This window comes from Phacochoerus africanus, chromosome 3 (assembly GCF_016906955.1).
Source record: "Phacochoerus africanus isolate WHEZ1 chromosome 3, ROS_Pafr_v1, whole genome shotgun sequence".
Taxonomy (NCBI): Eukaryota; Metazoa; Chordata; class Mammalia; order Artiodactyla; family Suidae; genus Phacochoerus; species Phacochoerus africanus.
The window spans coordinates 104,452,455-104,465,554 of NC_062546.1; the positions used below are offsets into that span (position 1 = coordinate 104,452,455).

General features: G+C 43.1%; 1 protein-coding gene across 1 annotated transcript in view; it reads right to left on the reverse strand.

Annotated features, from left to right (window-relative positions):
• VEGFC (vascular endothelial growth factor C) overlaps positions 1 to 8,949 on the reverse strand; it is a 94,966-nt gene extending 86,017 nt beyond the window's left edge. Inside the window, exon 1 of the mRNA XM_047772291.1 lies at positions 8,695 to 8,949. Coding sequence (XP_047628247.1) covers positions 8,695 to 8,838 — 144 coding nt within the window. The 5' untranslated portion in view covers positions 8,839 to 8,949. The remainder of the gene's footprint in view (positions 1 to 8,694) is intronic.
• Between the last annotated feature and the right edge of the window lie 4,151 nt (positions 8,950 to 13,100).

Genomic DNA, 13,100 nt, shown 5'->3' on the forward strand with positions numbered 1-13,100 from the left:
CATATCATTGAAGAATCTTCAGTGGCCCCCATTGCTTTCAACCCACTTTCAACCATGGGTCCTGCTCTTTGGTTTCTTACACTTTCTACAATGTTCCCTTCATTTCCCTTAAAGCTCCGAACCCTTCAGCCAGTTGTTTGGGCAACTGGGTCTGCTCCCAGTTGCCGAAAAACCCCTTAACCACCTCACTGACAACATTACCTGCCTCTATACTTGGCTCCCACACTTCAATATCTGGAATATCTTCCATCCTTTCTTTCGTAACAGCCCCATCCAACCCCATTCTGACTCAGCCTCATCCCAACTTTCCCATGCTGGCCCATCCAACCCCCAGAAAGCTCATCAACAACTTCTGGTGAAGCAGGAGACTCTTACAAAATCTCATACTGTCTGCATTTATAGTTTAACTCATTTCCAGTTTTGTTTTTATTTATTTGTTTTTTGCTTTTTAGGGCCACACCTGAGGCATATAGAAGTTCTCAGGCTAGGGGTTGAACTGGAGCTGCAGCTGCTCACCTATGTCACAGCCACAGCAACTTGGGATCTGAGTTGTGTCTGAGACCTATTCCACAGCTCACAGCAATGCAAAATTTCCAACCCACTGAGTGAGAATAGGGATTGAAACCATAACCTCACAGATAACTAGTTGGATTCGTTTCCCACTGTGCCACAATGAGAACTTCCCATTTCTGTTTTTTTTTGTTTTTTTTTGTCTTTTGTTGTTGTTATTGTTGTTGTTGTTGCTATTTCTTGGGCCGCTCCCGTGGCATATGGAGGTTCCCAGGCTAGGGGTTGAATCGGAGCTGTAGCCACCGGCCTACGCCAGAGCCACAGCAACGCGGGATCCGAGCCGCGTCTGCAACCTACACCACAGCTCACGGCAATGCCGGATCGTTAACCCACTGAGCAAGGGCAGGGACCAAACCCGCAACCTCATGGTTCCTAGTCGGATTCGTTAACCACTGCGCCACGACGGGAACTCCCATTTCTGGTATTTTTAATGAGTAAAGTAAGTGTCTTGTTTCTCAAAAGTGATGATACACTTGTTACAGACAGGAATCACTCTACGTTTTTTGTACCACTCACTACATTTGCAATTTCCTGCTTAGAACTGAAGCTACTGCTAGAGACAATTAATTAAAATGCTCCTGAACTGAAGTAGACTTAAATATGAGAATGTGGAGTAAAAAGTACATTAACCTGGTTCTAATGGGTAAAGTGGAGGTTGGGGTGTCCACAGGAACTCCTTCTTAAGTCCTTCAATTTCCCTTCCAGGCTGTCACTGCAGCAAGGAAGCCGTTTGGAAAAGAACAGCTCTTCAATCCAGTCCATTACCATAAGCCCCTGGGACTGCATGAACTTCAGATCCCAGAATTTTTCCAGAAACCCACTACATATACATACATTTTAATTCTCTTCCCCTGACCCCCACAGCAGGGTCCTTGGTCACATCTCATAAATAAATACATTACTATTTCTTCAATGGAGTTTAGATACAATCAAACTTAGAGGATAAGTAAAGACTATAAAGAGCTTTGTGTCAGATCAGATCAAAGGCATAGCACCAAATAATTTATGAAAACAAGCTCTGGGTTTTCAGAACTGCAAAAAAGGAAGCATCATGGATCCCTTCCAACATCTGAACGCTACTAGGGCACCAACAGTACCAGAAAAAGTAGAAGAGAACACCAGCAAAGGCATTTTAAGGCACCTATCTGGTTCTGTGATGGGTGTCCAATAAAGCAAGTTAAATAGCCATAATTCCTTCTTCTTTCCCATGGTTAAACTACAAAGTCTGAACAAAAGCAAATTGTTTGAGGATAGGAACCACCTGAATAATCTGCATGAGTAAATCTCAGAACAAACAATTACATAGACAAATCTAAAATATTTACAGTAAATTTTAGAATTACACTATAAATCAAATGAACTATTATCTCTCACTGTTTCAAGTTTTCTGCTACATCTGTTTTTTCTAATGTGAAAAATCAACATTACCTTGATTTCCAATGTACAGATCTGAAATGAAAAATAAATGTTCTGCAACAAAAGTAGACCTGCACGGTGTTTAGAGAATGTGTATCCACCAGATATAAGGTGTTCTGGGACAGGGGGTATGACGCATGCTTAGAGGTTGGAGGAGGTATAATGCTTCTGCAACCAAAGTCTGTTTTTTCCAAATTCAAGGATTCCTGAAAGGTCACTTGACATAGGTAAGACCACAATCTTTCACCTAAGTCACATTAGTGCAACTTAGAAAACCTGTTTACTTATGGTCAGGAATTCTTGTTAAGCCTCTAATATGCAGCCATTCTTGCAAAAGTGCTATGGATTAGGCCATTTATGATCCATTTTAATCAGGGGGCACCTTGTAGTAAAACCTGGAAGAAAGTCCAAGTTCCTTTCAGATTGTTCCAAGTGGGGTATTGAGGCCCAAATAAATGTGACCAAGGGCCCTGGCTGCAAAGCAATTCTTCTCTCTGTCTCCCTGCACACCACTGCAACTCACAGAGGGAAGGAAGTGTGGACTGTGGGTCTTTAGCAAACCCTGAAGGCTCAAACCCATTACTGCACTCTTCTAAAATAATATGCTGCAAGAGTTGTTCTTTGAATTGTTATAAAGCTCTATTCTGGCTCCTGGTTAAGATCTTAGATTCATCATCTTTAATGAAATATAATGACATTCATCTCATTGGACACAGTGAAAAACAAAAAGAAATTAATGTATAGGTACTCAGGACATTGTAGGTATAACCTAACTGCATGTTATGTAAACACCTACTCTCAGCATAGGGAAGTATAGTAGCCAGAAGGTGATCTGAACCTGTGAGATCCCTATGTTGCCAAAGATGACAGCAGTGGTGGGGGCACAGCAAAGTCTCATTCCTCTCACACTAGTCCCTGTGTCCTAAAACAACCCAGTTGTTAATTTAGTGTAATTCTAAAATTTACTGTAAATATTTTAGATTTGTCTATGTAATTGTTTCTTCTGAAATTTACTCATGCAAATTATTCAGGTGGTTCCTATCCTCAAACAACTTGCTTTTGTTTGGACTTTGTAGTTTAACCATGGGAAAGCGAGCAAAGCAGAACCCAAGGCAGCACCCATGCAGATGACAAGGAGGCCAAGACCTCCCTCTAAGGAGCCCCTGACCTGGGGAGCCCGGAAGAAATCTTCCAGATCCACCACCCTCCACCCTTTTCAGATCAACTTAGAAGGACAAGGAAAACTGCTTCCTTGCAAAGAGTTGTGATGATTATTCACTGGCTAGTGAACAAATGGCTGCTAGCAGGTGTTCACAATTCCAAAGAAAGAATGCAAAGAAGTGGAAACCAAAATGAAAGATGAATTGTGCTTTTCTTGTCCAAAGCCATACATACACTCCCAACATCCTTCAGAGGAAGACAGGAGGTTGACTAAACACTTAGTCATATAATTTAAGGAACACTGTAAACATAAGGGCTGTGGACTTGCCATTAAAGAATCAGCTACCTAGAAAAAGGGGACAAGAATCTAAAGCTTCAGTTGCACCATCTTCTGCCCTTGTCCTAGGGAGTAAAACTCTGTGACTCTAACAGAAATTGATGCAGAGTGAGGTGAAGAGAGCAAGAAGGTTCCAAGGCTTCCACTTTCACAAACACTTCATGTGTCCCCAGTACTGAACTTCCTTTCCAATGCCTGATGGTTGGTTACTGACAAAAAGTATGGGAATTTGGAGTGCATCAGAGAAGTTGCTTCATGATATGTCTCTGATGTACACCAAGCACAGAGCAGGCTGCAAGTAAATGATCAAAAATTACAGCTACATCGATGGCCTGTTTTACCTGAATAAATTTACCTTCTCATTTATAATTCAGGGTGATAAGGTATGCATACTGCTAATTTTCCTAAAAGGATTGAAATAATACTTGTCAAGAGCTCAAATAGTTCTAAGTCCGGTGGATACCAGACAAATATTTCCCTTTAATGGGATATAAATTTGTTAAGCTTATTTTACTTCTCTAAGAGTCTTAACTCTAATAAAATCTTTTTCTTTTTCCTTCTTTTTTTTTTTCTCTTTTTAGGGCCACATCCTTGGCATATGGAGGTTCCCAGGCTAGGGGTCGAATCGGAGCTGTAGCTGCTGGCCAACACCACAGCCACAGCAACTCAGGATCTGTGCTGTGTCTGTGACGAACATCACAGCTCACGGCAACACGGGATCCTTAACCCGAGGTCAGGGATTGAAACTGCCTCCTCATGGACGCTAGTCAGATTCGTTTCCTGTGAGCCACAATGGGAACTCCCAAAATCTTAAGAGACTTATGGAATAATGCCTTCAGCATCCAGCATCCATCAATGAAAACCAGTCTCTTCCCTTCTCTGAGGGATTCCTTTCTAATCCCAGAAGTAGGACCAATGTTTTCCTATAACACCGATGCCAAGGTTAATTTCTCCCACTCCCTTATACCTCTCATTTTAATCAATCACCAGATCCATGAGTTCTTCCTCTGCAACATCTTTTTCTTCTAGTCCCACTGCTCTTGCTTTGTTCTATTTTTCACTTTCCTTTTGTTTTTCAATTACATCAGGCCCCCAGCAAAAGTCCTTCTGACCGCTAATCGATCCCATAAATGATTCCAACAGCCTTCTTACTACCTCTTGTTTTTCAGGTGCTTAAATCAGGACTCTCAGATCAAGACTCACAGCATGACACCAAATTCCTTAAACTGGTCCAGGCCATAAACATTGTGGCCCTGTCCGCCTCTAAAACTTATTCTTATTTAAAAGTCTATCTTGTTCCTCTAAAGAATTCCTCCGGAGTCAGTTTTACTTGCTCTCTCATCTTCTCACTCCATCCAAGACATGTAAGGGATGCCTGTATTTGATGTGGTTATCTGCTGGAAATTCCCACCTGAGTTGCAGCTCAGGCTCTGCCTTAGGTCAAGGCACCCAGATCAACTATGCTGCATGGATGACTCTCTTGCCCAAACTTGGGGACACAGGCAATGCCTTGGTACTCTTTACCTGATCACTCATAGTACTTTTATGTTTCTGCCTTTATTTTTTTCTACCTGAGGTGCAAGCTCCTTGAGGAGAAGAAAACTGGTTTGTGTCTTATAAAATGCTCCATGCTTAACAGATTACCCTGCAAACTCAACACTTATAAAATGAATATAATAAACCAATGAAATTAGTCATAATTATATACCATAGATCAATGAGTCTAAGACTGTCATTGTGCATGAGAATGTCTTAGGATGCTAGTCCAAAATGTATATTCCTAGACCTAAGTCCAGAGACTTGGTTGGTCTCAGGTAAGGGGAAAAAAAATTAAAGATCTGTGGGGACTTTAGATGCAGTTAGCACAAAAATGGTATTTTGAGAAATATCACCACTGATTAATTTGAAACAGTAAATAAAAAAACAGATACAAAGGTATGCATAATTATAAATATGGGGAAAAAAATATGGCATGTTACAAAATAGCTATTAGGAAATTTTTGGTGATAATCTCCATGAACCTTATTTTTACTATGTTAAATAAAAGTAGCTATTTCTCATTAAAGTAACAAATGCTAATACTAAGCTAATCACTTTCTAACATTTCAACTATAAATGTAGGGATATTTAAAGTTATTTATGTAAAACAGAAAACAAATTATTTTTGGCTATGCAAATATTCACTTCTAGATTATTCTCTTAATCGATACAAGACCATAAAATCTTTAAGCTTTCTTTTGTTGAGTTCAATCTTTATTAACAAAGGCATCTGCAATATGAGATAGCTCTCCTTGAATTTATTACTCTAAAACTACATACATCTATACATCTAAGTATTGATATTCCCAGTTCAACTCACTTTTTGGAATAAAAGTATACTTCATGATATGAAGTAACTCTTCCATTGGTTTCTGAATCATAAACCAACTTAAAAAAAAAAAACTATTTCAACTCTAAACAACCAAAGTAAACTCTACCTATTCTCTTGTTGGCAAATGGCTGTAGTTAGTAACTAGCAAAAGAGCTACATTTCTACATTTTTGCAGTTTTCTTTAGTTTAATGATAATTTGAAATATTTTCTCTTCTCATCATGTCTAGTTAATTTTAATTATATACTTAGGCAATACTTTGCTTGCCTTACTTTTCTCATGTTGACTTGCCTGCTCAAGCATCCTTGAGAAAAACACTTTAGGAGGTTTTAGTAAGTCATACAACCAGGGATAATTAAAAAGGCAGTTACAGGTGAAAGAACAAGGAGATCTTGTTTCCATCTGTGATTTTACATTCAATTTTTAGTATAGCTTTGGGGGTGGGGTGAAGAATGGGATGGCTAACCTTAGTTCACAGCTTGTGGGCTGTTTTCTAATTTAATATTAAAAAATACTTTCTAAATGTAAATTACCAAAAAAAAAAAATCTGCATTTATTGGGGATTATGTACATCTAGCATCTTCTCTTAACCTTCTGAAATCTCTTCTTGGGAGTTATGTGGATCACAGAAAATTAACAATCAGCTCCTGTTCAGGGCTTACACTTGCTTAGTCCACTAGGGAGAGACATGGAGTCTTTGGACCATGTCTCTTGGTACTTTCACAGCAAGGACACAGCAGTTTTGTGGAAGGCATTAATGACACATGCCCTCTCAAGCTTCCTCTCAACCACTGGAGAACACTTCGGTGCACTGCCTTGTGGTCTGTGGAACAAGTCTTCAAACGATGTTCATCACATGGAAAAAGAGTTCTTACCGCATATAGAAAACCGACCCATATTCACCATACAGAATATATAAAAGATGGTCAAATATGAAAAGCTAACCAAAAAACGCTTAAACACCTTGATAGCAGAGGGAAAATTTGATCATCACTAATGAAGACAATTTTGAAAATTAAAAATAAATTATCCTTCAACCACACACCTACACAACACACACATGCTTACATAAACACAAGCGCATGCATACACAGGGGCCCAACCATTCAGGATCCTTCTGGAAGTGAGTGACTCTCTCACAGGCTCTTGGCTTATCAGTATAGGCTTCTCATTTCACCTCCTATTTCACACTTTCTTACTGTAAACCAAAATAAGTTATAACAGGCAACAGAGAATAATTGCCTTACTAAGTCATACTTTAAATAGACTCTGCAGAAATAAAAAGTGAAAAGATATCATGAAATCCAAGAATTTCAAATTATACAAGAAGTGTTAATGGGTGCAAAGATACATTTTTTTGTGGCATCTGAGGATGGGAAAACATTCTCATGACAACAGTTATACCGATGTAAATATTTATGTTGAAAATTATTGTACAGTTCACGTAAGCACTCTTTTCTGCACTTGAATGTTTATGTTTTTACTCAGTGCTTTTTTCCCCTTGACCCCATTGAATGACAAATTCCAATTCCAATACTTAAAATGTTTTCCTGGAGGTCCCGTGGTGGCTCAGTGGTTAACAAATCCAACTAGGAACCATGAGGTTGCAGGTTCGATCCCTGGCCTTGCTCAGTGGGTTAAGGATCTGGCTTTGCCGTGAGCTGTGGTGCAGACAAGGCTTGGATCCTGGGTTGCTGTGGCTCTAGCACAGGCCTGAAGCTGCATCTCCAATTCAGCCCCTAGCCTGGGAACCTCCATATGCCGCAGGAGCGGCCCAAGAAATGGCAAAAAGACAAAAAAAAAAAAGTTTTCTTGAAATTTAAATACAAAAGTATTTTGATTTTTAAAAATCAGTCTCCTCAATCTTAAAGTGTATTTCAAAATAAACCTGGGAAGGCAATTTAATTTCTACGTATTTAGTATAGGCTGATCAATAAAGTCAACTTAAGGTTGGCAGTTACACACTACTGGGCCTTCACTTGCCATCAAAGTGCTATAATCTAGTTCCAGCCAAGGGTACTGTAAGTGTGTGAACTGAGACTTCCCATCTTATGTGGAATATAAATCCTCTTCAGGAGTTCAAGAACTCTAGTAAGCCTACTCTCCAACCTTAGGTCAGATCAGAACTTTTTAGGTCAATATATACTCTTTCAGAAGAGCAAACTTTTTTTTTTTTAAGGCAGAGTCAAACATCTCATTTAAAATCAAGCAAAAATCCAACTTCCTTTTAAGTATTTATGACCAAGTTTCAGAAGTGCTTAGTTTATGAAGTTGAAAAGCCATGCCCGACTGTGATCCTGCTGCATCTCAAGTTTGACCAACTTTTCCACGGGAAGTCCGATGCCCTCCAGCCCCGTTACTGGATTCCTCTGCACTGTTTCTAAAGTTGTGCACAGCTCTCAGTGATCCACACAAGGACACCACTCCGGGAAACAAGCCTCGGATGACTGGTCCTTCAAGCCCCTGGGCTGTCTGGATCCACTCCTCTGCTGGGAAAAGAAAGAGCTCTCCCCAAGGATGAAACCCGGCTCCCAGCCGCGCTGGGCACACAGGCGGGGGGCTGCCTCTAAGTGGGTTAGACCATCTCTGTCACCAGCCACCTCTCTGGGCCCTCCACTCGCATAACTTACTTTCCTATAGAGTTAACAACTTTCTATGGAAAACGGAGAAGAAAAGTTTTCTCTCAGCGAACTTACACTCAGCTCATTCTGGATCCAATGCGTACAAGGTGAAACACGATCCCACCCTCTGCACAGGTTCTAGGTGCTCTCAGCACCCCGAGCCCCGCAGCCCCCCTTGGCCCCCGCGGTCGGACCCGCAGCGCGCGGGCGCGCACCCACCTTGGCCTCGCCTGCGTCCGGCTCCGCGTCGGAGAAGCCGAGTCCCGACTCGAAGGCGGCGGCGGCGGGCGCCCGCCGAGGACCCAAGAGCAGAGCAGCTGCGAGCAGCAAACACGCCAGAGAGCAGAAGCCCAGCAAGTGCATGGTGGACCCACGGCGAGCGCGCCCGGCCCGGCTGCGCTCGCCGCTCGGCCCTGTCCCCGAGGACCGCCCGGGGACCCCGCGGCGAGCCGGGGCGGCGGGAGCGGGTCCGGGCTCGGCGCTGCCGACGCTGCGCGCCGCTCTCCCGGCCGGTGCCCAGAGGCGGCGGGGTCAGGGGAGAGCCTCACAGGAAACCGGACATCCGAGCGCCCCGCGTCGGCGGCCCGCGAGGTGAGGCTCGGGCTCGGGCGGACGGCGCCTTGCTCGGCGTCCCTGCGAGCGCTCCGGGGCGAGAGCGGGCCAAGCCGAGACGCCCCGCGCGCTCCGGGCTCTGCAGCGCCCCCGGGCCCCCCGCCCTCCCCTTCCCCGCAGCGGGGCGAGCCGAGCGGCCGGGGTGGCGGGAGCGGCGGCGGCGCCGGGGCGGGAGGAGGGCGGCGGGGCGCCGGGCGGCAAGGCGGGGAGCTTGGGGCGCGGGGCTGCGCGGCGGCGACGGGCGCAGGGGCAGGGCATGGCTGACGCGCCCTCTGCCTGCGCTTATGTGAGAGAAAGCGGCCGAGGGAGGGAGCGTGCAGAGCCCGGCCGCCCTCCCCTCGCACTCGCCTCGGAAGCCGTCTCCCCGGAGCATCCCGCGGCCCCGCCACCCGGCGCCCCTCCTCCCGCCCCCCGGGAGCGCGGCCTGGGGCGCGGCCTAGGCTCAGGCTCTGAGGCGCCGGCCACGCAGCGCACAGGGGGAGTGGGAGAAAGTAGGTGCGCTGGGAGGACCAAGCTGCCCCTTTGTCCCGGGCAGCCCGGGCACCCGTCTGACGCTGGGCCGCCTGGCTCCTGGCGTCAGGCTCCAGGTGTGGAAGGAGCCCGCACTTGCAGAAGGTGCGAGAGAAAGTCAGCACCAGGCGAGACCCCCGCCAGGACCTGGGAATCAGCAGCTGCCCCCTCTTTCCCCGCGACGGGCAACTGGGGGTGAGGGGGAGCAAGAGTGAAGTGCAGGCCGTGGGGTGAATGCCCAGGGTCCCTAAGGAATCCAGATCCTGTAGCAGGGCGGAAGAAGGGCCAGACTCTCCAGGAGAAGCTTCTGCAAGAAGTTGAGAAAGGGAGTGAGAGAGAGACCCATGTCATCTTACCCATGGTAAGATGTCACTTCTTGGTAAGAAGTGACATCCGTGGAAAGAGAGCATCTCTGCGCTGGAACACCACCAGGGGCTGGTTGCCCTGCTAGCCCACTTTTTCCCAGGCAAGGTGGCCTGAATGCAGGCGACCCAGCTCCAGGCTTTTAGCAGCTCACAGAACAGAACATGAAAAGTCCCGCGTTGACTCCCTAGTTCCTTTAGATACACTGATCATAAAATCTTAGGTTGGAGAAGACAATGTCCTACCGATTCACATGTACAAGTTCTGAAACTCCCCTCACCCACGACTTACTCAGAGCCTCAGATGCCACCAAGGACAGGGAGCCCACTGTTCTGGGTGTCTGCCCATTTCCTTTCTGATGGTCAACTTGGCTGACAAGTGATTCCTTCTATCTGTCCATGGCTTTGACTTCTGGATTTTCCACCACGAATCTGGCCTAACTTTCTTATGTGAGTTCTTCAAATACTGTGAAAAGATCTGGCATGATGTTCTCCCTATGCTTTCCTCCCAGCTAAATAGCCCCCCACCTTTTTTGAAAGACGGCTACAAGTTCCCTCATCGACCATACTCTGATTTTCCATCTTCTTCAGATAGTATACTCCTCAGAACATGACTCACTACTTAAAGTGTCCCAAGAAGCATGCAAAAAGGGTCTTTCTTGTCCAAATATCATACATTGGTTGATGCAGCCTTGGATGGAGTTTATTTTCTGGCAGCCAAATTAGTGTTGACTCACACACACTACACTTCAATTAAATTACTCAAGATTTGTTCATGTGTACTGCTGTTTAGTCACGTCCCTTGTTACCCTGCATTTGTGAGGTTGGTTCACTGTGCCTGAGATTTGAGCTGTGTTTTGTTTTTGTTTTTAATCTTCATTAGCTGCTGTCCTCTCAGAGTTAGTCCATCCACACAGCTTATTGAGATGTTTGGGGGTGCTGTGCTCTCTTTGCTCTCCCTATCTTCCTGCTGTATGCCCATTTGATTAATTTTCCATATTTGTCTTCAGATACTGATCAAGCCTAGAAGAGGAAGAACTAAGAACTGACTAGGGTAGGATTTAAGTAGATGCTGAGCATCCTTTTAAGCATTCCCTATGGCAGTGATTCTTAATTTCGATTGCACTTGGAACACCAAAAGGAGGTTTCTAAAACACACGTGCCTGAGTGTACCATAAGAGACTCCACGTAATTGGTCAGGGGTAAAATGTGAGCATACAGTTCTAACAGGCAACCAAGTTGAGAATCCCAGGCATTTTCCACATTCCTGGGCCTAGCATAGGGTGGAGACTGCAGAATCAACAGAATCAGAATGTATCATCAGATACATGTATATCAATCAGAATGTATATTAATTTGCTTTATTTGAGATACATCACTAAAGACATACAGGCTCTGGTTTTTTTTCCTCTCGAAAAATGTTATTTTCCTGCACAGTTATTAGTTTAAAGGAAATGCTGGAAAAAAAAGTATATTTGAATAAAAAAAAAATCAACGATATCTGAAGCAGTCCTGCATTAGTTGTTTCAAGGCTTTTTTGATTTGTATTTGTTTGTTTGTTTTGCTTGCTTGCTTACCCCTTAGAAAATGCATTCTACCACCAGCATATTTTGAAGCTTAAGAAGGTCCTTTTTCCTGATTTGTGAATCTGTCACTAACTTCATACAGGATCTGTTTTTTACAACAGAGCTTCTGAAACAGTGATTTTTCAAAATGTGTTCCTCAGTGGGAGGAAATCAAGGAATAGGAGTTAGGGAGCAGGGCTCCTGTTGTCTTTCCCCCAGACCTCAGCCAGAGTGACACATCTTATTTGCTTTACATATTGGGTGTCTGTTTTATTTGAAGATAGTGTTTGAAGGCGCATAATGATAATAGTACATTCAGTCTGTGCTCTCCAGTGTGCATTCTGACCTTCTTTAGTTCGTTTATTTCTGACTTAAGTTATCCTTCCTTCTTGCTTTAATTTTACTTTGTTGCTCTATTTCAGACTTCTTTAGTTGAATGCGTAGATTGTCTTTTCTTTCTATTTTGTGATGAAAATGTTTAAAAAAATAAACATTTCCATCTAAATTCTGCTCTACCTGTGTATTTGCCACTTTTGCCCTATTTTGCTTTCTTTGTCAAACAGTTGTAAATTTATCTTAATTTCCTTATGATTTTTTTCTTTAAGAGGAAAGCTATTTTATTTATTCTTTTTGGTTTACAGACTTAATAAAATTTTGTTATTAATTTTTAATTTTATTATATCTAGTTGTACTATTAATTATGTTGATTTTATGAATGCATTGAGGCTTTCTTTTGTGACTGTATGGTTGATTACAGGAACTAATTTCCTGTATATTCTCTTTTTGTTGGATATTAAGCGAGATTACTAATTATAGTATTCAAATCTTATTTGCAAGTGACTTGTTAAATCTCCAATTGTAATTATAGACTTTATTTTCTATTTCTAATGGTAATTCTTTCAGTTATTTCTATTTAATTTGATGCTATATTGCTAATCTGAGATGTTCATGATGACTATAGCTTTTGATCTAATTTTTCCTTTCACTAGTGTTTAATGTCTATTTTTGTAACCTCTGATGATTTTACTTGAAATTCTGCTTTCTCTAATATTAAAATATCAGTCTTTGAGAATTGAGACCATATGATCATGACTTAGATAAGATGATAGACCACAGGTCATGTGATTTAGTTGTTCCTCCTAGGAAACTTTAGCCTGGGACTAATAAGATTGCAAACTGATAATTAAGTCCACTGCTTGCTTCAGAACTGCCCACAAAGCTATATATTAAAGACGGTAATCTCAGTTTGGCAAACAGCCTGCTTATCAATAACAGTTTCCTTATCAAGACCCCTCACTTCACAGTGTCAACCAATACTAAACTACTACATCATGAACTTTGCCCAGTCTCTCTCAGCTCTCCATTTGTGCAGACCCACTTTAACCTACTCGGGTCCAGACCCCAAAGTCCTACAATTATCCTGGTTCTGACTTAACTCTGAGACACTGCTTAGACTCTGTCAAGATAGTATTCTCCTTGACTGCAATAAGTTCTACTAAATATAACTTTCATTTTCTTAAATGTTTTTTTCCTGATATTTAGGGGAGTTCAACAACCTGGGCACCCTACTAAGATC